Raw genomic sequence first — 25,488 nt, forward strand, 5'->3', positions numbered from 1 at the left:
AAATTTCTCATTTTTCCCCATAGAAGCTCTTTTACATCGAAACAATCTATTTTTCTAGTCTATTCAACAAAGTACCCTGTGTGTTCGATCCGTGAGGGATTTCGTTTGTAAAGCGATCTTCAGCCAGACAACAAAGAAGCGGCAATGTCCCACTCATTTTCGCCTACTAACTGAGTTTTTCGCTCAGTGGCACTTCAGGGGCTTCCCCCGATAGGGTTTGAGTTGAGCTTAGAGCGGGTTTGGCCCATCTTAAACTTCGTGTTCGTGTGTGTTAGCCATCATTCACCTCACTCAAAGGCTATAAACTTTTTCTGCACTTAACAATTTATTGTCACTCGGTTTTCGCTGCAGCAAAAGAGCTAAAAAATAGTAATATAAAAAAAAGGGCTACAAGCCGATTATAAAATGCTCTTTAAGTATTCAGAAATTAATTGATTTGCCGTTTTTATGCGTTTTAAATCAATAATAACGTTAATTACTTGAATTAAAATTGAGTTTATTTTTTTAGAGTTGCTTTAACCTAATTTTCTTATTAGCCATGTAATCGAAAAATATGTTTCAATCAAATGTAATTGAGTTTTTGTTTGATATTACTAAAATGTATTAATTGCTTAATGCAGTTCTTTGAAAAGATGTTGGTAACTAATTATTTAATATGACTCATTGTTGTATGGTAGAAGTGTATAAGTATTTTGAAAAACTCTTAATTATTTCTGTTTTATTACTTTATTAAAGTTTGTAAAGTTATATTGAATATTTCAATGGATGTGTAAGCGGAAATATCAAGTGGGCATCAGTTTTCACAATTTATGAAGTTATTAGGATACTTTAAACTATAAATCTATTGATATTATACATACCCTGGTAAAAAAGCGAACTAGAAGTAACTTGAGCTGAAGTGTAGAAAGTTTTTTCTCAAACACGCTTTTACACTCTCTCCTGGACTCACACACATACTTATCTATGTACATAGGTAAATCACTGGGCATTGACACAGGAAGTCAGGCATGAGGGGGTTAAGGGGGTCTAGGTTGACTTAACCCCCGGATTTTGTGATCTTCCTGCCTCTGTACGTTTAACCCATGCAAATTATTGACGCGGACAGCGGGCTCAATAAATCTGTGTGTGTGTATGTATAAGTGGAGAAACTTTTCCTAGCTGTACGCTAATCAGACAGCTTTCTAGTTCATTGCTTTAGACCCCCTTATACCCAGACCCAGCCACGCCCCCATCTATAAGCCCCCCCCTCCCAGCCGCCCTCTTTCATCTCAGGCCCTCAGTTGGCTGTAATTGCAAAGTAAATCAGCGCTGCCATTTGCCATGCCCAAAAAGTATGCTCCATGGAAAAAGTGGCAATTGGTGGGGGGGGGGCTTTTCAGTTGGGGAAAAGGGGTTTTCCGAGTTTTTGGGGAGCTAAAGGTTTTTCCAGAGCCATTCTGCCGCACCGAGGATAATGTAAGAGGGCCGTTGCCAAAGTTTGGGTAACTTTTAAAGAGAGGAATGTGTTATGGGTTCGGGTCACATAGTTAGTTAGTCCCACAACTTCAAACCAAATGACGGCGAAGCCATGGAGTTAAACGTTTGTCAGCCATCGAGGCAAGAGATTTATGGGGAAATGCCAAGAAAGATGTGAGGGAAAAGTTTTTAAGATTCTCCTAGGTTTCACTGGATTTAAATTAGCCGAGATCTGCTGTGAAAAAGTTGGACACGATACGAATTCGTTAAGACTGATTTAGATATCCGAAAGCATGCTATTGGTTGTTTATTTGCATTCAATAATGGGGACTCCAAGACGAGGAAACTTTATTAAAAGGAATGAAAAATCTTATGTTGGCTTAAAGTAACCCCTTTTAACCCTCTTTTTCCTCCATTTATGGGTAAATAAAATTCTACGAGCTCCTTGGTCCATTTTTTTTTTTTTTCGCCCACCCTCATTTTATTTTGCTCCCACTTCGCTTTTATGTGTCATCAATTCGAGTTCCTTTGCCAACTGCCGATGAATTTGTTTATGCAAAGGACCGACTTCCCTGTCAGAACCAATTTCGACTTCATGGCAATCACTTCAATCTTCGCCTAGTTGGTCGTCCTGCAATAAATGCGAAAGACAGTCGGGCAAATATTTAGATGCATGTATATATTCCCTTTTTTGCCCTAACTGGGGCTGTTTTGAATTTAAGAAAAGAAAAATATTCTATAAGGCGTGGAATAGTTCCTTAAAAATAGATTATCTCATTTGTGATCAAGATTTTTTGAAATCAATGGCTTATAACAATATATATATATATTTAAATCACTGAGCAATATCCTCTTTATAAAATTAATTGTGATTTATAATTATTCAATATATATTTATATATGTAATGGAAGTCCTAAGTCAATAAGTTCAAAAATGTATTTTAAATGGAATTAAAAATGATATATTTTGTTTTGTTCTGGCTCTATTTTTGTTGGATAAACATTGTTTTTTTTTAAGGGTAAAGATATATATTTTTAAGTTTTAGGGCATTTGAAATCAGCATAATTTATTTCCCATCTTGTTTTCGATTTTCCTGCCGTTTTCTATTAGAGAACATCAAGCAAATGCTCAGCAGTGCGATAAGGCAGTGTCAGTTTGTTGGATGTGAAAAGTGGGCGGGGTGTTTTTTAGGTGGGGCGGTGGCCTGAAAGGGGGCGGGGCCGGGCTTGGAGTTATAGACGAGGCCTATGGCGAGCGGAAGTCGCCGTTCGCTTACAGCACGCGCGCGTCTCATAAAAACGTATCAAAACATCCGCTGGGAGTCATAAAAATTTTGCACTCTGACTTCGCTTTTCCTCGCTTTCGACTTTCCTCGCTTTCCCCAGCCACTCCCCACATTTTCCGCCTCTGGATTTTCCCAGCGATGCAGTTGGCTTCTCCCTCCCCATGTGGGACTACCCGGCGTATGTGTAATCTAATAAAATTTGCTGTTTATGTGGCAACAGGCTCTGCTGTTTCTCTCTCTAGCTAACTAGCTTCCTCCAAGTGGCTTTTCCCGCCTTTCCTGCGCTTTTCCCCATGTTTTTCCTTTCCTTTTTTTTATGCTCATCTGTGCAACAGTTGCGCTGCTTTATGGCACAATGGCTGAGGAGTCAGGAATGCGAGTTAACTGCCAGTTATTTGTTGCAGTGTATGTGTGCGGCGGTAGAGGACGAGAAACTTGAAATGGGGCAAAAGTTTAAGTCTTCGGAAATTTTCTGATTGTTCTTGGGCTGTTGCAAACAGTTCGAGAGCATATATGCCTGGGTTTCAGGATTCTATATTGGTTAAATCTATCCTGAGTTCTAAAAATTAACTCAAGTAATTACAGTTAAAGTTAAGTTAGCAGTTCAAGGTAGGTATTCAGTCAATATTTAGTTGTATATTTCTTATTTACACTGAAATTTAGAAACTAAAACATTATTTTAAGTAAGTGCTCGACGTTCTATTTTTAAGATTTTTGTTTTTCATGATTTTTAGTAACCAACAAAAAAAAGGTATATATCATTTTGAAAGTGTGCTTGTTTGTTTAAAAAGGTCCAATAAGTTGATATAAAATTTCCACTTAAGGTAAACTAAATAAATAAGCTTAAAATAAATTCTAAAATATATATTTAAGCGTCTTAAATATAATTAAGCCGATTTTCGCAGTGAATTTTCGATTCGTTTATGGCTGAATATTTATTTCAAAAAGAAACGAGATGGCAAATCTGTTTTTAAGCGGCTTGTGCCTTAAATGCAATTATCGCTTAACAAGCATGCAGCTAAAAAAATAAAAATGAAATCGGTTATGGGAGCACACACATAAATACATAAATATGCATATTTGTCCATGGTTTATGCTTATCGCAAAATTATTTCCAGGCCATGTTTATAGGGGGTATTTAATGGCTGGCCAAATCCCACGAAATGATGATAAATTTGCCCCAACGATTTTTTTTCTTACAAAATAGCTGTACAAAAAATACTTTGAGGTCGAGAGAAACAAATGCGATTTACATTTTTGAAGCCCATTTTGGACAGGAAAGATAGAAAAGCTAGTTGATGGGCACTGAAAATAGCTCCTACTCCGATTACAGATATCCTACATTATTCTCACCCATTAATCACAAGAAATCGGAAGACAGCGGCAAAAATAACAAAACAGCAGCCAGTGACATTTGCCGCCTGTTGCAATTTAATTAGATTAAAAATGCATATAATTTATCAAAATGAGAGGAGGGGCAGACAGGAAAATGGTCGGGGTATATGGCATATATGGCACATGTCACAAGACATGGGCTTTGTCTTCCTGTCAGTGACACAAACGTATAGCGAAATAATTAAGTTGCATTAAAAGAATTAAAGGACATAAGGCGAAAAACATAAATACCCGGCGGAGTGGGTAAATATGCATATGAAAGGAGTTTAAACGACAATGAAAATGCGTAGCTAATTAGCAAACTGACAGCACAAAGGAGCGAAAATATGGGGGGGTATAGGGAAAATGAGGTGCAACCCCCCTGGAAAAGCTCAAGGGGAAAGTGGGGATAACGCATACGCACCGTTAGACAGGCCAATGAATTATGCAAAAATATATAGAGCCAAGGGAGCGAGATCCTTTTGTTATTTAATGTTCACTCTCATTTCCCTTTCTTTTTGCCGGCTTTTCTTTTTCCCTTCGCTTTTTTTTTGCGTGCCACAACATTTGACATTTTGTCGGATTTAACAAAAAAAAAAAAAAAAGAACCGTATTACAAAGGCGGTAAAGCCACGTACTAATATGCCATCTAATTTGTTATTCATGTGATTTAAGCGCGTCAAAGAAGATTAATGGCTAAAAAGCGCCTGGCACCAAACTGAAAAGTGGCAAAAAGCCAAAGTAAAGCTCATAATAACAAAAGCCAAGACCGACTGAGGGGAAAATCCAGGAGGGGTAGAGCGATTGCGGTGTCTAAGGGATAATTTAATAATGCCCAGATTGGTTAACCCACTGCCCCGCCCACTGCCACGCCCACTGGGGCGCTTTAATGCGAAATGAAATTCAATTAGAGCACTTTGCGATTAACCCAACGAGGGTTTAAAACGTCGACGGGGCTGCGTTGGGCTATTTTGAAAGGTATTCCAATTAGTACAACCTGAGTTTCATTTAAAATATATATTTTCAAATGTTTTTCGTATAATTATTTGACTGTTTAAGCATAGGCTTTTAAGGGGGTATTGATAAAAATGTTTAGTTTTAAAAAATAAAAAGATCATTTAAAAAATAGCTCAGATGGGAATATGTTTTCTATAAAAATCGTGTATGCTTATTATTTTGTTGTATATTTTTATTAAAATAATAAAATAACCAAATGAACTGAAAAGTATTTTTGGGCTTTCTTATTTAGCACTAATAAATAGATTAAGATTACTATTAATTACTTAAAAAACTTGTATCTTATAATCCTAGCCGAAGTATTGCATAATTCGCCAGTAAAGTTTCCGTTTGTTTTCTTAACTTTCACCTTTGATCCGATTTTTTTTTATACCAGTGAAATACTTAATTGAGTCGGATGGAAATCTTGTAAATAGTTGTAGAACAATGGGAAAACCAAATATTATAAAGAAACCGGAATTAGTTGAGATGAGGAAGTGCAAGTTTCATTGTTGGTAGTTTGGTGGAAGTTTTCGTGCCGCAGCTATTAGCTTTTGTCTGTTTACAAATGGCCCTCGCAGTGGCTCTTTGATGCGGTCACTCGGGTTTTTGGGGTCCTAAGGTTGGAGAAAAACTTTGCGAGTTCTGCTAACCGCAAATTAAAGTGCACAAAATGCTAAAGTTCCCACTGAAATATTTGCGAGACAGCGACGTAGAACCCCTTAGAAAAATAGCTTTGTTACGATGCCAATGGGGCAAGGGGTCAGGGGTCAGAGGTTGAGGAAAACTGGCCGAGGGATTTTCTTCTGCGGTTTCCCTCACCCTTTTCCAAGAGCAACAGTTCGAAAAATTGCAGCCGCCTGCAATGGAAAGTCCCCCCCCCCCCCAACCGTCCTACGGAAGTCTTGAGAAAATGTGCGGTTTCTGAGGTTCCCACTTGAGAAATCTAATTAAACAAATAGCAAAAGCTAAGCTTGGCAGTAAAATCCACACTGCAGCATACTAAAGGATATTAATAATAAGTTTCGGTTGACTGTACACGCAAAACTTGCCAAGCAACCGGCAAGGAAGCCAAAATAATTCCAATCTATGAAAACTTTCGGCATGCGGTCAATAACTTTTGCCAATGGAATTGTACGGTTTTGGGTATTATCATAATATTGAGTTTATATGGAACACCGCAACAGATGGCGAAGTGGTTTTGTAAGGGTCCCCAAAAGCTGTACAGCAGGGGTGAGTTAATGCTCGATTTATTGAGTGTGCAAAATAATTCAAGAATATTAAAAATAAAACTCTTGAAAAATTACCCTCCCTATAAAATCCTGGAAAAACGCACTTAAAGTAGACTTTGAAATGAAAAAATTCACTTAATATACTTATTTATAAATTGTTAAGACTTTTAATCTTTTACAAAACCCCGAAGGAACGCACTTAAAGTAGTCTTTAAATTGAAACATTTATTGTATATCTTTATTTATTAATTGTTAAGCTTTATAATCTTTTATTAATTATTTAAGGATTTTTCGTAATGGTTATTTTTAGTTACAGCTTATGAACAACCCATTTGGAATGTCTAGAGCATTATTTATCATTTTTTAGAAGAATGGTCTTGAACAGAAAGACCGTTCTTCTGATAATTTAATAGAAAGTAAAGAACCAATTTAAGAGAATGTCAAAATAAAATGAAAACGTGAATTCTTCAGTTCTTTACATCAAATGTCAAATTGGCTGCCTCTTTAAAAGGGGCGTTCTTAGGTCAACTTAAAAAACTTTCTTTCTGTACACTCTGGAACTCACTGATTGGAATTATAAGTGAACCCGCGAATTCTTTAGGATTTCTTAATTTAGAGGTTAGCTTTCTTCTGACTACCCCCTTGCGTCGATTCGACAACAAGATCGCTACATGTACTTGTCGTAAAAGAACGAGGAAAATTTAAAATAAAACTCTAGGCTAGGTTACATCAGTGTGCATGTGACACATGTCGCCCCGGGTGTGGGAAAATTCCTGCGGGTAGATGGGGTGCTGGTGGTAAATCCCAAAATTGGGGGAGGGAGTTTTGGCGACAAAGGACAACTGTTGCTGCCGTACCTTTGCCGCTTTCCCGCTTTCCCGCGTCGGCCGGAAATGGCGTCAATGTCAACGTCGACGCCAAAATGCTCCTGTCATATAGATGTCCCTGTTTGGGCGTGCGTGTGTGGGTGCGCCGGCATGTGCGTGTGCGGTTGACAGCAGCACGTTTATGTCTATGGAATGTCCTTGGCTCCAAGTTCGGCTCCCCACACCCCACACCCCACACCCCACTCACGTGCTCGTTTACAGTCATTTATCATAAAAATATTTTTGCACTCTCATTTTTATAAACTGTATTGTTTCACACCACCCAAAAACTCAGTGGCACTGAGCGAGTCGACATTTTTATGAAGCTAATTTGATGTTGTCATTCTTCATTTCTCATTTTTGTAGCGCCATTTTCATTTTTACAGCACATGTGTGTGTTGCTGTTTCTGCGAGTAATAAGTCAAGTCGGAGGAACACGGCATCCGGAACTAGACACTGAGAGAAAAACACATATGGCTTCCGAAACAACAAATTTCTTAAAGTTTCAAACTGTATTCTATTGGCTTTTTCAGCAATGAAACAGGTTTAATTTATTTTGAGGAAGTGACTGAATTTTCTATATAACTTGACTTTGAGTAAACCCTTAAAGTCTCTTAAAAATTAAACAGCTACTGGGATATATAAAATCGTTGTTTAAAAATTATTGTATTTTTTAATCAGAATGTCTGAAAGAATATAGTAGTTAATTTATTTAAATTAAAAATTAAATTTTTCCTTTCTTGGACACCTTAGTATATTTTTTAATTTTTCTTAAATAAATGGAATATCTATTTAAGCAAACTCTGGGTATAAAAACCATATATCTTTTGACAATGTTTTGAACTTTCTTTAAGTGTATTAAGAACATATGGAAAATGCTGAAATGTGTCCATAAAGCTCCACCTAACGGCCGTGCACTGAAACTTAACGAGAAACGGAGCACAACTTTTAACTGTTTTTCTCTCTCTTAGTATATTAAGTTGGAAAATGCGCTTGGAAAACAAGAGCCCAAAACAACATTATAATGAAAGTGGGTGAAATAAAGTAGAGATGAACCAACAGACTTGATGTAATTTTTTTGTAGTCCCCGAGATTTTCATTCATTAGTATATATTTAAGATTTATTTTAATGAAAAATTTTAGTTTAAGGTAAAGACAATTAGAAATGAACGATCGGTTTTTAAGAGTGAACAACTCATAGTAAAAATAAGCAAGAAACCCGGTAAAAGTAGGATGATTGTTTTTAATTAATCGATTAAGTGCTCGGGGAAATGGCTCACAATTTCCGAGATCTGCCGAGAAATGGAGGATGCTATATCAAAAGGACAAAGGCGGTTTGGTAAGCCGTCGCTTTTCCGGCCACACCCACCATTTTCGTCGACTTTTCCTTTATGAGGGCATGTCAAAAGGAGCAGCAGCCGATGTGGAATGAGATTAAGGACAACGACAGCGGCAACGGCGGTGGGGAATGCGAGTATAAAAAGGACTTCCTCTTAGACGACGCTTTTAGCTAAATTGCGACAAAAATGGCAGGAAGATTCGGAGGGGGGCCGACAAGGACTAAAATAATAAAAGAACAATGTCGAAAAGAAGTTGGGCACATAAATAAGCTCTCAGTGTCCTGTGTGTGCGTGTGTGTGTGTGATTAGGATAAATGTCCTGTGGCTGAGTAGCTGTGTGTGCGTAAGAGGGGGGAGTGGCCTGTACCGGAAGCGGATATGCGCTGCAATTGTCATCCAAAGTTGAGCCAAAATGCGTGTCTAGGTGGGCGCCCCATCATAATCATTATCCGTCCTCAGCTGTCCTTCACGCTTCCGTTTTCCCCCACCTCCTCTTCTTTCCCCAAAAAACCCCCCTCATTTTCCGCCCACCTGCCACTTTTCCCACCCCCCCAACTCGATTTATTTGCGCATTTGTTTGCCTTTGTCGGCACTCATTCATATCACAAAACTCACACCTCTCGAGGAAAAGCAAAGGAAAAACTCTCACATATGGTCCAATTTTTCCATTTTCTTTATTAATAAATGCAGGAAAGTGGGAATAAGGAGAGATAGGAAAAGTCCCCTGGTCAGAAATCATTTATGAATCATGTATTCACTTAGCTTCATTCATTTTGCTATCTAATTCATTCATAAGGCAGGGAAGCAAATGATTAAAGGGGTTTGCGACTCTATTTTTAGATTGATAGAGGTTATAAAGAAATCAAATTTGTTAATTTAATAAATAGGAAAATTCCATTTTATTTTTTATCTGATTCTTTACCTAGCTATTTGTTTATCTCTAAATAGTTTTTGTTTATTTGTTTGTTTATATATTTATTTATATAACTAGTATATTTTTGTATAACTAGTATTATTTTTGCGATGATATTTATATAAAAAATACTAATTTGCAGCTGTCATATTGTTACAACTTTATTTATTTATTCAATGATATTTTTCTTATTTTTGAAATTGACTCAACTGTTTTGTTCTGCTTTTCATTTCCTGCTTATGTGCTTTTCTTGCCCCACTCGTTGGCCTTTTATTTTACCTTGACTTCTGTCCTTAGCGCCTGCTTCCGGTGGATGCCGCTTTCCCTCGCTCCTCCCACCACCCCCTACTTTCCCCTCGGCCCTGTTTTCCCAACACCACCCCACTCGCACTCCCCATCCGCTTTTCCAGCTGTCATTCGACGTATTTCCGCCTGTTCACAGTTAATTGCGGCTCAGCAGTTAATCGTCATTACGGACACATGTGGGACACCCACGCGCCTTGGGAGTTTACCCACCGCCCCTGGAAAATCGCCGCCCACCAGCCCGACCGCCCTTAACCCCCCAGTGCCCCCCCATACCTCCAACTCTGCCCATTCCGCCCCACAATATCACTTACAGGCTGCTCTGGGATGCCGTTTGTCTGTTTGCGGTTTTGATTGTCACTTGATGTGTTGTGATTATGATGTGTGTGATCCTATCTGCCACGCCCACTGCGCTCACATCACCCACTAATGTGGTGATTTGTGTAAATTTGCTTGTCGAATGCCCGTCGATTATGTTCGCTCATGTTTGACAGGCGTAATTTTTTTGTTCTCCTCTAGCTTAAATCCTAAGTCTACTCCCCCTTACAAAAAAAAAACTTTCTCGGCAGCAACAAATTTATGCTCTCACCTGCTGCCAAACGCATAAAACTGAGCCAAAGGTAAAAGGAAAATCATAATTTGGCCCGTTTTACTTCTTTGTTTTTAAGCCAAAGTCAAAAGCTGAGGACAGGTGTAGCAGGTGCGTTCAATGCTCTCGACAACTTTAACACTTGCCCCCACACTTACGAAAGTGGGTTAATATTACAAAAGGTTTATGGGCAAACTCAAATTTGTCACCGGATTTTTTCGGTAATTTTCATAATTTTAAAAAATTTAAAGAAGGATGTACTCCTCCTTGAATGGCAAGCAATTTTGTTTAAAATTAAGTGAATAAGGCTATGCTTTTTCGGGGTAATCTTTTTAGTCTTCGAGCTAGTTCGTATTACATTAAAGCTTAGGAATTTATAAGTTTTAAGGACACCGATCAGTGTGACCCTAGATCCTATGATGCAAAAAAAAAATGCTGGTGTGACCATGCGTGTAAAATAAAGGGATGTTTTTATTTTTGCCGTTGCAGCAGGGAAAAGGGAAAAATTGAGTTCCAGTACAGTGACACTGCAATAAATGCTTCCATGTTGCCTGTCAAACAAAAGCAGTGCAATTGAGCAACTTTTTTTTAGCTTCTTGCAGTTCGTGTTTGCTATCTGTGCCATACATTCCCCCCTCTATCCCCATCCTTCTCACTCCCACGCCGGCTGTCTCTTTCTTTTCAGGCTTTCCCTGTCTGACAGCTTGCCTGTGCATATTTGAATACCCAACATGGCTCATATTCAACTAATTAGGCGAGTTTTGCAAATACATTTTCATTATTGTAATTCTGCACTAGAGTGAGGGGGCGTGGCAAGTTGGAGGGGTGTCCGGAATCAGCAAGAAATGAGTGCAGGAAAAAAATGCAGTAGGCAACATGCTGGCAAAAGTTTCCCATATGCTAGAAAAGGGGGTGAAAAAAAGGGGTAGTGCAAAGGAGGGTTCTGTGGGGTAACAGACACCGACACATGTAGGCCGAAGCATTTGCATATGCATACGGAACGGAAAATTCCTGGAGGTAAAATGCAAAAAGCTGCAACTGCAGAAGGCAACAAAAAAATATACTGGCATAAAAAACGCAAAAAAAAAGTTGCAAAAAATCCAACTCAAAATAGCAAAAGAGCTCACGTCACAGACAGAGACAGAGGCGTAGTGCAAAAAGGGGAGTAAGGGCGCGGGAAGTTGGTGCAAGGGTCTAGTGGTTGGGTTTTTGGGGTTTTGCGGGGCAGACTGCGGTGGTTTCACACTGAAATTGGCCCAGACTGAGAAATTGGTAGGCGAGAAGCAGGGAAAAAATAAAGAAATTGGGAAGGAAAGGGTCGGGACAGAAAAAAGCCTAGGAAAAATCGGAAGTAAGACTTACACGCAACCAGAGTTGATTGTCATAAGGGAAGACCACAAATTAGCTTGATAAAACTACAAAAGAGGAATAGGAAGCGAACCATTTATGGTCGGGCTTAACTTACAATCCTATGGTATTGATTTTCTAAATTTTAATACTATTATTATGTGAACAGTAAATATGCTTTCTTCTCAATTTATATATTGAATTAAATAATGATTTAGCAAAGAAATAAAAACAAATTTTTATTTGATCTTACAACTCCATATGTTTAAGCTAACCTTATTGCATTTGTTACCGTAAAACTAAACTAAATGTGACCTTGCTATCTGAAAACTTGGAGCAGTGTGACCTTGCTACCCTAAAACATGGCTCAATGTAACCTTACTTTCAAACGATTTGAAAAATGTAAATTCTGAATTAAAAAACAAAGTGTAATTTCATTTTAATCAAGTATTTTTTAAAAGAAATATTTAAAATTTAACCACACACAGCTTAAAATAAAACCAAGCTAATTGTTAAAAATCGCGAAAAAACTTCTCCTCCAGCATACCTTTAAGGTGATATCTAATCTGCTTGGACTGCACATTGTCCAGCTGTCCGCCCGGCGTCCTTTATCCTGCGTCCATCGTCCTTTTCCCAGCCCTTTGCGCTCTGCGGCGCCATTGCCTTTTGACTAAGCCCAAAACCATTAACACTTGTTTCTGTCATTTTACATGAAAAGCGGAAGCGCTTTTGTTTCTGTGCAACAAACAAGTTTCCTTGCCACGCTGCCAACTGGCAACTCGCAACTGGCAACTGCCCCTGGCCTAGTCACATTTCCCGCTTTCCCACTTTCCTTTTGCCATTTTCTTTTTTTGACATGGTTATCCGTATCCTAGATTCGTTCTTCGCCGGCTTGCGTCGACCGCCATTCGCTGTACGAGAATTTTCCAGCCCTTGAGCCCCTGAATTTTGGTACATAAGTGCGTTTGCATTCTACCACTTCGAATCAAGTTCACTTCAAAGATAACCGCGGCTGTTGCAAGGTTTTAATATAAACTATATATTGTTATTGTATTTGGATGATTTAACCAACACTTTAATTCATTTTCGCATCGTTTGATAACCTTTTTTATAAAGTTATGCTAACTCTATTTTTTTAGCTTTATTGGAACTAGAAAATGTATTTCAGTTTTTTTCAAACTCGTTCAAAGGTAGCAGTGTGACCCTGAAAACTGGGCATAGTGTGACCTTTCAATTTAAACAAAAGTCATGTGCCCATGCAATCTTTTTAACACCAATTTTTTTCTTCCATTTAATTAAGGTTTAAAGACCAGCAAGTTAAATACTTATGTTCACATTACTGGACTGCCCTGCTGGCAGCATGGGAATGGGCTATGGGCTTGGCATGTCAGCCAACTGGATGAGGGTTCCGCCCCCAGAGCTCCTCCCTCGCCTGGTCATACTTCTACTCATGGACGCAAACTTTTTGCACAGCCTGTCAACGTCAAGGCGTGGCTCACTAGCCTCCATGGCGGTGACTGTACTTCGCCCCCGGCCTAAAGGTGTTCGAGGAAAAGTTCTTGAGCCTCGTAGACTTGATGTTGGGTCCTCACCAGCTGATGCCCCCGTGATGGATGGGTCTCATGGCATTCAGAATTTTCTAGGACTTTTCACACTCATAGATTTTTTGCATGATGTTCCGGCTAACACATTTTAAAAACTTCAACGGCCCATGATTTTGTTTCAAAGTTAGCCAAAGGGATTATCTCTGTTTTGCCTATCCAGGTAAAGTGTATCCATTTTTAGATTTTTGATCTCTGAGACCAGGTGGATGAATTTGAAAACATTGCATTTAAATATTTAACAAGTCCATTTCTAAGCAAACTAGTCTACTAGATATCTTAAAAAAGATGCATCTGCTTTATCCAAGTTCTTAGAAATCCGATAGTTATTTTAAAGGCCCTTAAAGCTAGATAAACAAGATATTACTTTAAGTAAACCTAGTTGTACAGGCGAAAAATCCATATATATGTATATTAAGTAAAAGCTGAAACAGTACATATTTTATTATTTATTTAACTCGTTTTGACAAACAAATTATTGAAGTCCAACAGCTTGCAAAATTAAATGTTTCAATAATATTTAATTACTTAACAATCCTGACATGAAACGATAGCGAAATCACTGTTTAGCCTTACAATCAATCATTCTTAATCCCGATGACAAGAAGGTACTTATCAGAAATATTTTTAGCTTTTTTGTTTCTTCAAAAATTTGGAATATTTCAGTGGGATGTTAGAGTTCCCATCGGGTGGTTCTAATTATTCTAAATGCAGAAGCTGGCACTCTTTTTTGGTGCTCCCTTATTTTCCTGGTTTTCCTTGTATCAATGACCAGTTCCGAAGAGAATAATCGATCAGTTTGTGTACTAAGCGATGCTCCAAATCAGTGTGGCAAATTCTACCTCAGCAAACTCCATCCGATGCTCAGTATCATCCCTGAAACCGATATTAAGCTGGACAGGATCAAAAGAGAGCAGCAGGCTATTCAGACTCGACTTCAGGCTGTCCAATTTTGGTTGCAGGTCCAGTGGACAATAATAAAGGGATCCTTAACAGATATAGGCCCAGAAGTCAAGGCGACGCTAATCGAAACGGAGAAACAGCTTTTAGCTCTAATTTCCGAAATAAAGAACCAGGTTTATTTACTATTGAACACGCTTGGAGATCAAAGTTCAACCATTAAGATTCAATTGAAGACCAAACTCCTTGAAGTCCAGACAAAACTTGATTACCAGAGTAAAGCTATTCAAGAATCCTGCTAGAATGGCAAAAGGCAAGGGAATTTCGAGGCGTTTCTAAGCCGGGTAGAAGGACAACTGCAGAACTTTCTGAACCTTGTTGACTCCAGAATTAAGAGCCATCTCCAGTTGCTGCAAACCAAAGTAGACAACCAAATTGTGGCGGTAAAATCCGAAATGGGAAGCCAATTTCAGGCAGTGCAGAATACTTTGAGAAAGCAGCAATAAACCTTTGAAGATGCCCTTAAAACGATCGTCACCAAAAGAGATTTCGAGGCGAAATGCTGCAAAATGAAGGATCAACAAGCTGCCTTTCAGGAAATCCTGAATCGGAGGCCTCTGGTAAGACACCATTTTTGAAGTGCCGTACTGGCGAACCCAACGACTTGTGTGGAAATAATTAATGGAGTAACGTATTACACTGATTGTGACAAGGTATCTTTCTTTATTTGCCAAGCAAGTAAAGAAGTGTAAAAAACAACGTTAAGTAAACTTTTAATTATATTCTGGCCAAGAGCCAGCAACTAAGCCCGATCCCTCCTTGTACCTTAAGTTTTCTTCTTTTATTGTACAATAAATAAATAAATAAAAACGAATCTACTTATTTTGAAAGTACTTGTGTTTTCTTTATATATTTCTCTGTTTTTTATTGGTTTTCCCGATTTCTGTCCTAGTTTTCACTTTCCTCAAATCGATTCAGTAAGGCATTGGTCTAACCAACTGGATTTATAAATTTATTATAAAACAAAGCCCCATACTGAACGTTTTTTTTGAGCCCCAAGTCCCAACTTTTACCTCTAGAGCACCGTATCCTTCTTCCACTTTCGTCTTTATCCACCTCTATCATCGTTCGTGCACTAAAGAAAAATAATCGAAATTTCAAACATTTTAATTTACAATGAACCAAAACAAAAATGGCTAAATTGAAAAAGAAGGATTTTTAAATTTTAATTAATTAATTTACTAAATAATATTTAAATACAGAATTTAATCATTTATACAAAAATTGCTTCAAAATCTTAATAATATTAAATTGTGAAATACTAAAATTAAAAACATTTATCCACTTAATATGCGAACTAATTGATTTTGTGTTTTTTACTTACATTTTTTTTATTTTCGCAACGGAAAAACATAAAATAAATAAAGTGTACAGATCATTTCCATTTTTGTGGCTCTGTGCAATCAATCATTTTTGGCAGTGTGTCCCTTGCTTTATGGCCAAAAAAGGAACCATCATCGAAATCGAAGAAAATTTCTGTTGGTCAGCTCATCGAAGATGAGGAGGTGTTGGGAACTGGAGGAGTGGGGATGGGGATTGGGATTGGGATTGGGTTCGGGGGCGGGTCATGGGATATGGGATATGGCCTGGATAGTGATGCTGTGGGGGATGTGGATGTGGATGCCGATGATGATGATGATGACTGAGCTTGCATAAACGAGTTTGCCCTTAAGTGTGTGCGCATGTTGAAGGATGGGGCGGAGGATCCAAAGATCTGGGTGCAGGGGTGGTGCAAAAAAGGGGGGCGTAGTGGTGGTGCTGCAAATTGGGGGGGGGAGGGGGATGCGGTGGGTGGCAGGATTGGGTATTGGTTGGCTAGGCCGAGGAGCGGCGCAAGGAGAATTTGTGCGTGAGCAGCATATTCGATGTGCCACACACACAGGCAAGTTATTTATGCAGACTCACATACAAAGCATGCAAAGATTTTGCATCACCCCCACCCCCATCAGACCATCACCACCCACTATCCCCACCCACCATCCACCCACCTTCTACCCACAATCCACCCACTCAATGGGCTCTGTGCCAGCATCAAAAGTAGCATCTGCCCGGGAGGTCCGCATACAATTAGCTGCAACTGTAATTAAAGCAATTGTATAATAAATCTTTTGCCAAATGGGAAAAGATCCAACCCCCCCCCCCCCCCAACCATTCGCCCACGCTTTCACTCCAGCAGGTATATATAATCGGAAAGGGGAACGGGGGCACAGGGGGGTTAAGCAGCGGGTGCCAAGTGAAATGCTAGCCAAGGAAAAACTGAAAAATTAATATAAATTTAATAGTTTTGGCCCCTGGCATTTATGGGGGGCATAAAACGAAGGCGGGTCGTTAAATGCATTCAAATGGATGAGCTAAAAAAAGGTACGGATTCCCAATTAAAAATGAAAGAAATTAAAAAAGTATACCTTAAAGACACTTCGACTTAAACTGATTTCCCATTTAAACGATTACAACTATAGTTTTCATACTAAAGTATTGTTTTTAAAATTCAAGTCAAAACTTATTTAATTTTTAATTAAAAATATAACTATATACCTTATACAGTTTAGTACAAATCATCCCATACAACTTTTAAATATATGTGCAATATTTAATTTAAAGTTATGTAATAGTTAGGCAGCTGTAACTTAGGGTATATTTATATCCTTCACTCAAAACCACATATAAGCTCGTAAAATCCTTTATTACAATTTGGCCGCCATTCAAAGACAATTGAAATACCAACTTAGGTCTGCACACAACACTGAGAGAATATTTGTTGTAAAATCAGGAACTGATTTTTAATTAATTTTTTATGAAAACCTTTATTTTCGTCAGATCCGAGGTCGTCAGATTTTTTAAAATTTTATTGGAAATTCTGAAATATTAAAGAAATGTATTCCCAAAAGTGGAAGTTAAAATGTCGAATAACACCGAACTTATAATTTTGTTTTTGTTTTTATACCCTTACAGAGGGTATTATGATTTCAGTCAGAACTTTGCAACGCAGTGACCCCATAAATTATTTATATTCTTGATCAGCATTACTAGACTAGTTTTCATAAATTATATAATTGGTGTTTTTTAACATACAGCCTCTTACGCTTGTAAATATCATTTTTTAATTAGTTCTGATTTTCGAATTTATCAAAATCGGACTACTATATCATATAGCTGCCATAGGAACGATCGGAAAATTAGTGGGAAAATATATGAAACAAATTGTAGCTTCGGTGTTTTTTGACATATTATCTTGTACTATTGGGAATATCATATTTTGTATTTTTAAGAATTTCGAATTAAATTTAATAATTATAGCTGCAAGGGTATACAAACTTCGGCTTGCCGAAGCTATCTTCCTTTCTTGTTTTTGTGTTATTATAAGCGAAATGAATATTTGAAATAAAAACATTTTGAAGGGAAACCTGATTTAACCTCATATATGGGGTTTATCATCTATGCAAACTATCAATTAGTTGTTCCGAGCAATCATTAGTTATTTAATTGGTTTGTTTGGATGTATGTTTATTTGGATTAAAGACAAATATCTAATTCAATGAATTAAGTTTAGAATTGTCCGCATTGTAGTGTATTAGTAAGGTAACGTAAGTAGTTGTGTTGTGTAGAGATGGCCTATAGCCATAGTTTAAGTTTGAGAGCGAGCCACATCTTTGGCAAGATGAGCAGCAGCCCCGTAGTGACAGGACGACGTAATGACCTGGTTTGGAGAATAGTTTTACATCTCCTGGTCCATGTCTTGTGTTTTGAAAAGCTTTGGTTTCTTAGCCTGTGGAGCGAACGTATCATCTACCGTATCCTGGGAATCGCGCTTTAGCAAGGAATTTGCTTTAGGCTGTTTCGGTTCCTCCTCGGATTGGCGAAGAGCTTCGGGTGAAGCTTCTTCCTCAGGGCCCATGACTCCGCCCAGCTGACGGACGTTAATCTGATCCCCGGATTGGCGAAGAGCTTCAGATTGTGCTTCTTTCTTCTGCTCACGGCCCACCGCCGACAGTCCCTGTTCGGAGGACACCTGGTCGTCAGAGTTGCATTGTTTTAATGACAGGCGTAACACTAACCTGCTGATCTGCGTCGATTTTCTTGGGGCATACCCCGTCCTTCGAGTCCTTCTCCAGGCCCTCAACATAGGTGTTCGAAGGCGGTTCCGCCTCGATCTCCGGCTTTTCACCCTTGCCGGAGGTAGTCGCCGACTCGAGAGCTGCAATTCCGGGCTTCTCGGACCCGGTGGCTACGGGCATGATTGGAATCCCCGAGTCCATTGATGCGCTGTTTCCCCCCTTTTGGTTGAAGGAGTCGCCGGAGGTAGTCGCCATCTCGGGAGCTGCAGTTCCGGGCTTCTCGGACTCGGTGGCTATGGTCATTATTGGAAACCCGGCTTCCATTGGTGCGTCGTTTTCCCCCTTCTGGTTGAAGGAGACATCGAGGTCGCGCATGTCGGCCATATTGTTCACGTGTGCAAAGTTTTTGCTGGCTGATTTTTTTTAAAACGTCGTCTCGGTGATCCTTACCGCTGCTGAAAACCACTTAGCACCTTGATCCAACACCCCAAATAGGTTAATTAGGTATTATACAAGTTTTAATGCGCTTACTTTCAGTGGGAACCAATTTCACGTTGCGATAAAGTAATTTTAACATTCAATATCTTGACTGATATTTGACAGACACTTAGTGTGGTCGCACGCCCCTAAGTTTGCCAGAATCAGTGTTGCCAGATTACTGCGAGTTGATAATCCCTTTGCAAGTCTGGGCACACTTATTTATCAGTTACGATTCTCCAAAGTAATCCCTGAAGTGACTTTTCCTAATCTTCTGCATGGTTTAACAACTTGCAGGATGGTTTTCAGTGGCTACAAGGATTACTGCTGACGGAAGGTAGATATCGGAAAAGAGTTTGATTTCAATGGGATCTTCGCAAGGGGGTTTCTGGTGTTGCTGTTGCTAATCAGCCCGATTGAATTTGGTTTTAGTCCAATTATCTTAAGAATTGAATTTTTGGTTGGGTATAAGAATAAAAATCAAGGAAGGAAGCTAACTTCGGCAAGCCGAAGTTTCTATGCCCTTGCAGGTCGTTCTCGTGGGAGCATTGTATGTACAGAGCTTTCCGATATTCAGAAAACTAAAAACTAATAAAAGAAATTTCAATTTACTAGCGTGTGTTTACCGAAAATTTTGATTTTAATTAATTATCTGGTCGTTCCTATGGCAGCTACATATATGATAAAGTCGGATACTCTACGATTAAAGGGTGTAATAAATCAACAATTTGTAGTGGACTTGCAGCTAAAGAAATATTAAATGTAATAAAGTAAATTGAAAAATGTAAATTGAAAATCTTTTACGATAGGTTTTATCAAACGAAAATTGCTAACGCAAAAACCTTTTGGAGTTGCTGGGAAATTTGACGCCGACAGTTCAGTGGGATTTGTTTCTCTGCTTGATTTGAAGCTTTATATATTGTCGGGCACTGATTTAATTAGAATTAATTAATTTAATTTAATTAGATTAGAATTTTGAACAAAATTTATTTTGATCAAACGACTATATCACATAGGTGTCATAGGAAGTGAAAATAAGTGAGAAAATGAAACATTTTAGCCTCGTTTTTGAAAATAATTTTTCCCTCTTCTATACAGTATAACCGTCATGCACTCAGAAAAAACGGATAGAATTTGTTAGGCTTCTTTCATTTTATGTAAGGGGGTAGCTCGGTTGTTTTTGGGATTCAGATTTTGGTCAAAAATATTCATTTTTTAGTGGTTTTTTAGTCGTAGTTTAGCCAAATCCAGGCGTACAGCTAAAAGACCGACAGTTTTGAGAAGCTTGCTTCAATTGCTTTCGATTCCCATCACTTTAAGAAAGATTTATTTTTTGACAAATTTTTTCATTTTTTGTAAGGGGGTAGCTCGGTTTTTTTTTGGATTCAGATCTTGGTCAAAAATGCTCATTTTTCAGTGGTTTTTCAGTCGTAGTTTAGCCAAATCAAGGCGCACATCTAAAAGAAAGACTGTTTTGAGCAGCTTGCTAAAAATGCTATCGATTCCAAACACTTTGAGGAACATTTATTTTTTGACCCATTTTCTCATTTTTTCTAAGGGGGTACATCGGTTATTTTTGCGATTCAGATTTTGGTCAAAAATAGTCATTTTTTAGTGGTTTTTCAGTCGTAGTTTAGCCAAATCAAGGCGCACATCTAAAAGAACGACTGTTTTGAGCAGCTTGCTAAAAATGCTATCGATTCCTATCACTTTTAGGAACATTTATTTTTTGACCCATTTTCTCATTTTTTCTAAGGGTTATTTTTGGGATTCAGATTTTGGTCAAAAATAGTCATTTTTTAGTGGTTTTTTAGTCGTAGTTTAGCCAAATCAAGGCGCACATCTAAAAGAAAGACTGTTTTGAGCAGCTTGCTAAAAATGCTATCGATTCCTATCACTTTCAGGAACATTTATTTTTTGACCCATTTTATCATTTTTTCTAAGGGTTATTTTTGGGATTCAGATTTTGGTCAAAAATAGTCATTTTTTAGTGGTTTTTCAGTCGTAGTTTAGCCAAATCAAGGCGCACATCTAAAAGAAAGACTGTTTTGAGCAGCTTGCTAAAAATGCTATCGATTCCAAACACTTTGAGGAACATTTATTTTTTGACCCATTTTCTCATTTTTTCTAAGGGTTATTTTTGGGATTCAGATTTTGGTCAAAAATAGTCATTTTTAGTGGTTTTTCAGTCGTAGTTTAGCCAAATCAAGGCGCACATCTAAAAGAAAGACTGTTTTGAGCAGCTTGCTAAAAATGCTATCGATTCCAAACACTTTGAGGAACATTTATTTTTTGACCCATTTTCTCATTTTTTCTAAGGGCGTACATCGGTTATTTTTGGGATTCAGATTTTGGTCAAAAATAGTCATTTTTTAGTGGTTTTTCAGTCGTAGTTTAGCCAAATCAAGGCGCACATCTAAAAGAACGACTGTTTTGAGCAGCTTGCTAAAAATGCTATCGATTCCAAACACTTTGAGGAACATTTATTTTTTGACCCATTTTCTCATTTTTTCTAAGGGGGTACATCGGTTATTTTTGCGATTCAGATTTTGGTCAAAAATAGTCATTTTTTAGTGGTTTTTCAGTCGTAGTTTAGCCAAATCAAGGCGCACATCTAAAAGAACGACTGTTTTGAGCAGCTTGCTAAAAATGCTATCGATTCCTATCACTTTTAGGAACATTTATTTTTTGACCCATTTTCTCATTTTTTCTAAGGGTTATTTTTGGGATTCAGATTTTGGTCAAAAATAGTCATTTTTTAGTGGTTTTTCAGTCGTAGTTTAGCCAAATCAAGGCGCACATCTAAAAGAAAGACTGTTTTGAGCAGCTTGCTAAAAATGCTATCGATTCCAAACACTTTGAGGAACATTTATTTTTTGACCCATTTTCTCATTTTTTCTAAGGGTTATTTTTGGGATTCAGATTTTGGTCAAAAATAGTCATTTTTTAGTGGTTTTTCAGTCGTAGTTTAGCCAAATCAAGGCGCACATCTAAAAGAAAGACTGTTTTGAGCAGCTTGCTAAAAATGCTATCGATTCCAAACACTTTGAGGAACATTTATTTTTTGACCCATTTTCTCATTTTTTCTAAGGGTTATTTTTGGGATTCAGATTTTGGTCAAAAATAGTCATTTTTAGTGGTTTTTCAGTCGTAGTTTAGCCAAATCAAGGCGCACATCTAAAAGAAAGACTGTTTTGAGCAGCTTGCTAAAAATGCTATCGATTCCAAACACTTTGAGGAACATTTATTTTTTGACCCATTTTCTCATTTTTTCTAAGGGCGTACATCGGTTATTTTTGGGATTCAGATTTTGGTCAAAAATAGTCATTTTTTAGTGGTTTTTCAGTCGTAGTTTAGCCAAATCAAGGCGCACATCTAAAAGAACGACTGTTTTGAGCAGCTTGCTAAAAATGCTATCGATTCCAAACACTTTGAGGAACATTTATTTTTTGACCCATTTTATCGTTTTTTCTAAGGGGGTACATCGGTTATTTTTGGGATTCAGATTTTGGTCAAAAATAGTCATTTTTTAGTGGTTTTTCAGTCGTAGTTTAGCCAAATCAAGGCGCACATCTAAAAGAACGACTGTTTTGAGCAGCTTGCTAAAAATGCTATCGATTCCTATCACTTTGAGGAACATTTATTTTTTGACCCATTTTCTCATTTTTTCTAAGGGGGTACATCGGTTATTTTTGCGATTCAGATTTTGGTCAAAATAGTCATTTTTTAGTGGTTTTTCAGTCGTAGGATAGCCAAATCAAGGCGCACATCTAAAAGATAGACTGTTTTGAGCAGCTTGCTAAAAATGCTATCGATTACTATCACTTTCAGGAACATTTATTTTTTGACCCATTTTATCGTTTTTTCTAAGGGGGTACATCGGTTATTTTTGGGATTCAGATTTTGGTCAAAAATAGTCATTTTTTAGTGGTTTTTCAGTCGTAGTTTAGCCAAATCCAGGCGTACAGCTAAAAGACCGACAGTTTTGAGAAGCTTGCTTCAATTGCTTTCGATTCCCATCATTTTAAGAAAGATTTATTTTTTTACAAATTTTTTCATTTTTTGTAAGGGGGTAGCTCGGTTTTTTTTGGGATTCAGATCTTGGTCAAGAATGCTAATTTTTCAGTGGTTTTTCAGTCGTAGTTTAGCCAAATCAAGGCGTACAGCTAAAAGACCAACAGATTTGAGCAGCTTGCTTCAATTGCTATCGATCCCCATCACTTTAAAAAAGATTTATTTTTTGACAAATTTTTTCATTTTTTGTAAGGGGGTAGCTCGGTTTTTTGGGATTCAGATCTTGGTCAAAAATATTCATTTTTTAGTGGTTTTTTAGTCGTAGTTTAGCCAAATCAAGGCGTACAGCTAAAAGACCGACAGTTTTGAGCAGCCTTCTTTAATTGCTATCGATCCCCATCATTTTAAGGAAGATTTATTTTTTGACAAATTTTTTCATTTTTTGTAAGGGGGTAGCTCGGTTTTTTTCGGGATTCAGATCTTGGTCAAAAATATTCATTTTTTAGTGGTTTTTTAGTCGTAGTTTAGCCAAAGCCAGGCGTACAGCTAAAAGACCGACAGTTTTGAGCAGCTTGCTTCAATTGCTATCGATCCCCATCATTGTAAGGAAGATTTATTTTTTGACAAATTTTTTCATTTTTTGTAAGGGGGTAGCTTGGTTTTTTTGGGATTCAGATTTTGGTCAAAAAATCTCATTTTTTTAGTGGTTTTTCAGTCGTAATTTAGCCAAATCAAGGCATACACCTAAAACACCGACAGGTTTGAACATCTTGCTTCAATTGCTATCGATCCTCATCACTTTAAACGTTTTTGGTTTTGGACGACTTAGAAATAAGACTTTTCGGAAAGTTTCATCCCGATACCTTAAAAGCTTAGACTAGTTTGCGTAGAAACGGACGGACGGACATGGCTAGATCGACTCGTCAATTGACGCTGATCAAGAATAAGTATACTTTTTGGAGTCGGAAACGTCTCCTTCATTGCAAATATCTGACTGAAATCATCATACCCTCTGCAAGGGTATAAATATTGAAAGGAATTAAAGGGAAATAGTTTTAATCAAATAGGTGGGATTTTAAGCTTTTCCGTCTAACATCGACTAAAGCTTTCTCTCTTGTTTTTTTTTTATAATAATAAGCGAATTGAATATTTGAAATAAAAACATTTTGAAGGGTACCCTGAATTATCCTGGTATATGTGGTTTATCATCTATGCAAACTATCAATTAGTTGTTCCGAGCAATCATTAGTTATTTAATTGGTTTGTTTGGATGTATGTTTATTTGGATTAAAGACAAATATCTAATTAAATGAAATTAAATTTAGAATTGTCCGCATTGTAGTGTTTTTGTAACGTAACGTGAGTAGTAGGCATAGTTTAAGTTTGAGAGCGAGCTACATCTTTGGCAGGGTAAGCAGGAGCCGCGTAGTGACGTAATGACCTGGTTTGGAGAATAGTTTTAGATCTCCTGGTCCACGTCTTGTGTTTTGAAAAGCTTTGGTTTCTTAGCCTGTGGAGCGAACGTATCATCTACCGTATCCTGGGAATCGCGCTTTAGCAAGGAATTTGCTTTAGACTGTTTCTGTTCCTCCTCGGATTTGCGAAGAGCTTCGGGTGAAGCTTCTTCCTTCAGCTCACGGCCCACCGCCGACAGTCCCTGTTCGGAGGACACCTGGTCGTCAGAGTTGCATTGTTTTAATGACAGGCGTAACACTAACCTGCTGATCTGCGTCGATTTTCTTGGGGCATACCCCGTCCTTCGAGTCCTTCTCCAGGCCCTCAACATAGGTGTTCGAAGGCGGTTCCGCCTCGATCTCCGGCTTTTCACCCTTGCCGGAGGTAGTCGCCGACTCGAGAGCTGCAATTCCGGGCTTCTCGGACCCGGTGGCTACGGGCATGATTGGAATCCCCGAGTCCATTGATGCGCTGTTTCCCCCCTTTTGGTTGAAGGAGTCGCCGGAGGTAGTCGCCATCTCGGGAGCTGCAGTTCCGGGCTTCTCGGACTCGGTGGCTATGGTCATTATTGGAAACCCGGCTTCCATTGGTGCGTCGTTTTCCCCCTTCTGGTTGAAGGAGACATCGAGGTCGGGCATATCGGCCATATTGTTCACGTGTGCAAAGTTTTTGCTGGCTGATTTTTTTTAAAACGTCGTCTCGGTGATCCTTACCGCTGCTGAAAACCACTTAGCACCTTGATCCAACACCCCAAATAGGTTAATTAGGTATTATACAAGTTTTAATGCGCTTACTTTCAGTGGGAACCAATTTCACGTTGCGATAAAGTAATTTTAACATTCAATATCTTGACTGATATTTGACAGACACTTAGTGTGGACGCACACCATTAGGATTTGCCAGAATCAGTGTTGCCAGATTACTGCGAGTTGATAATCCCTTAGCAAGTCTGGGTACACTTATTATATCTGTTACGATTCTCCAAAGTAATCCCTTAAGTGACTTTTCCTAATCTTCTGCCTGGTTTGATAACTTGATGGATGGTTTTTAGTGACTTCAAGGATTATTGCTGACCGAGGGTAGATATCCGAAAAGAGTTTGATTCCAATGGGATCTTCGCAAGGGGGTTTCTGGTGTTGCTGGTGCTAATCAGCCCGATTGAATGTTTTAGTCCAATTGTCTTAAGAATTGAATTTTTGATTGGGTAGAAGAATAACAAGAAAGG

General features: G+C 38.2%; 3 protein-coding genes across 3 annotated transcripts; 1 reads left to right on the forward strand and 2 right to left on the reverse strand.

Annotated features, from left to right (window-relative positions):
• The first annotated feature begins 14,069 nt into the window (after positions 1-14,069).
• On the forward strand, positions 14,070-14,504 carry LOC139353349 (uncharacterized). The gene has a single exon (XM_070997277.1). It carries the CDS (start codon positions 14,070-14,072, stop codon positions 14,502-14,504), a length of 435 nt encoding a protein of 144 aa, XP_070853378.1.
• Positions 14,505-17,746: 3,242 nt separating this feature from the next.
• LOC118878173 (uncharacterized) lies at positions 17,747-18,955 on the reverse strand. Its single transcript, XM_036819890.3, has 3 exons — positions 18,849-18,955; positions 18,318-18,790; positions 17,747-18,256 (listed from the first exon to the last, which is right to left on the reverse strand). The coding sequence occupies exons 2-3, from the start codon at positions 18,699-18,701 to the stop codon at positions 17,978-17,980; spliced, it is 663 nt and encodes a 220-aa protein (XP_036675785.2). The 5' UTR covers positions 18,702-18,790; positions 18,849-18,955; the 3' UTR covers positions 17,747-17,977.
• A 5,162-nt stretch (positions 18,956-24,117) lies between these two features.
• LOC108018869 (nucleolar and coiled-body phosphoprotein 1-like) lies at positions 24,118-25,183 on the reverse strand. Its single transcript, XM_036819919.3, has 3 exons — positions 25,058-25,183; positions 24,527-24,999; positions 24,118-24,465 (listed from the first exon to the last, which is right to left on the reverse strand). The coding sequence occupies exons 2-3, from the start codon at positions 24,908-24,910 to the stop codon at positions 24,268-24,270; spliced, it is 582 nt and encodes a 193-aa protein (XP_036675814.2). The 5' UTR covers positions 24,911-24,999; positions 25,058-25,183; the 3' UTR covers positions 24,118-24,267.
• Positions 25,184-25,488: the final 305 nt, after the last annotated feature.

The sequence above is a fragment of the Drosophila suzukii genome, chromosome X (assembly GCF_043229965.1).
Source record: "Drosophila suzukii chromosome X, CBGP_Dsuzu_IsoJpt1.0, whole genome shotgun sequence".
In the NCBI taxonomy this organism is placed as follows: Eukaryota; Metazoa; Arthropoda; class Insecta; order Diptera; family Drosophilidae; genus Drosophila; species Drosophila suzukii.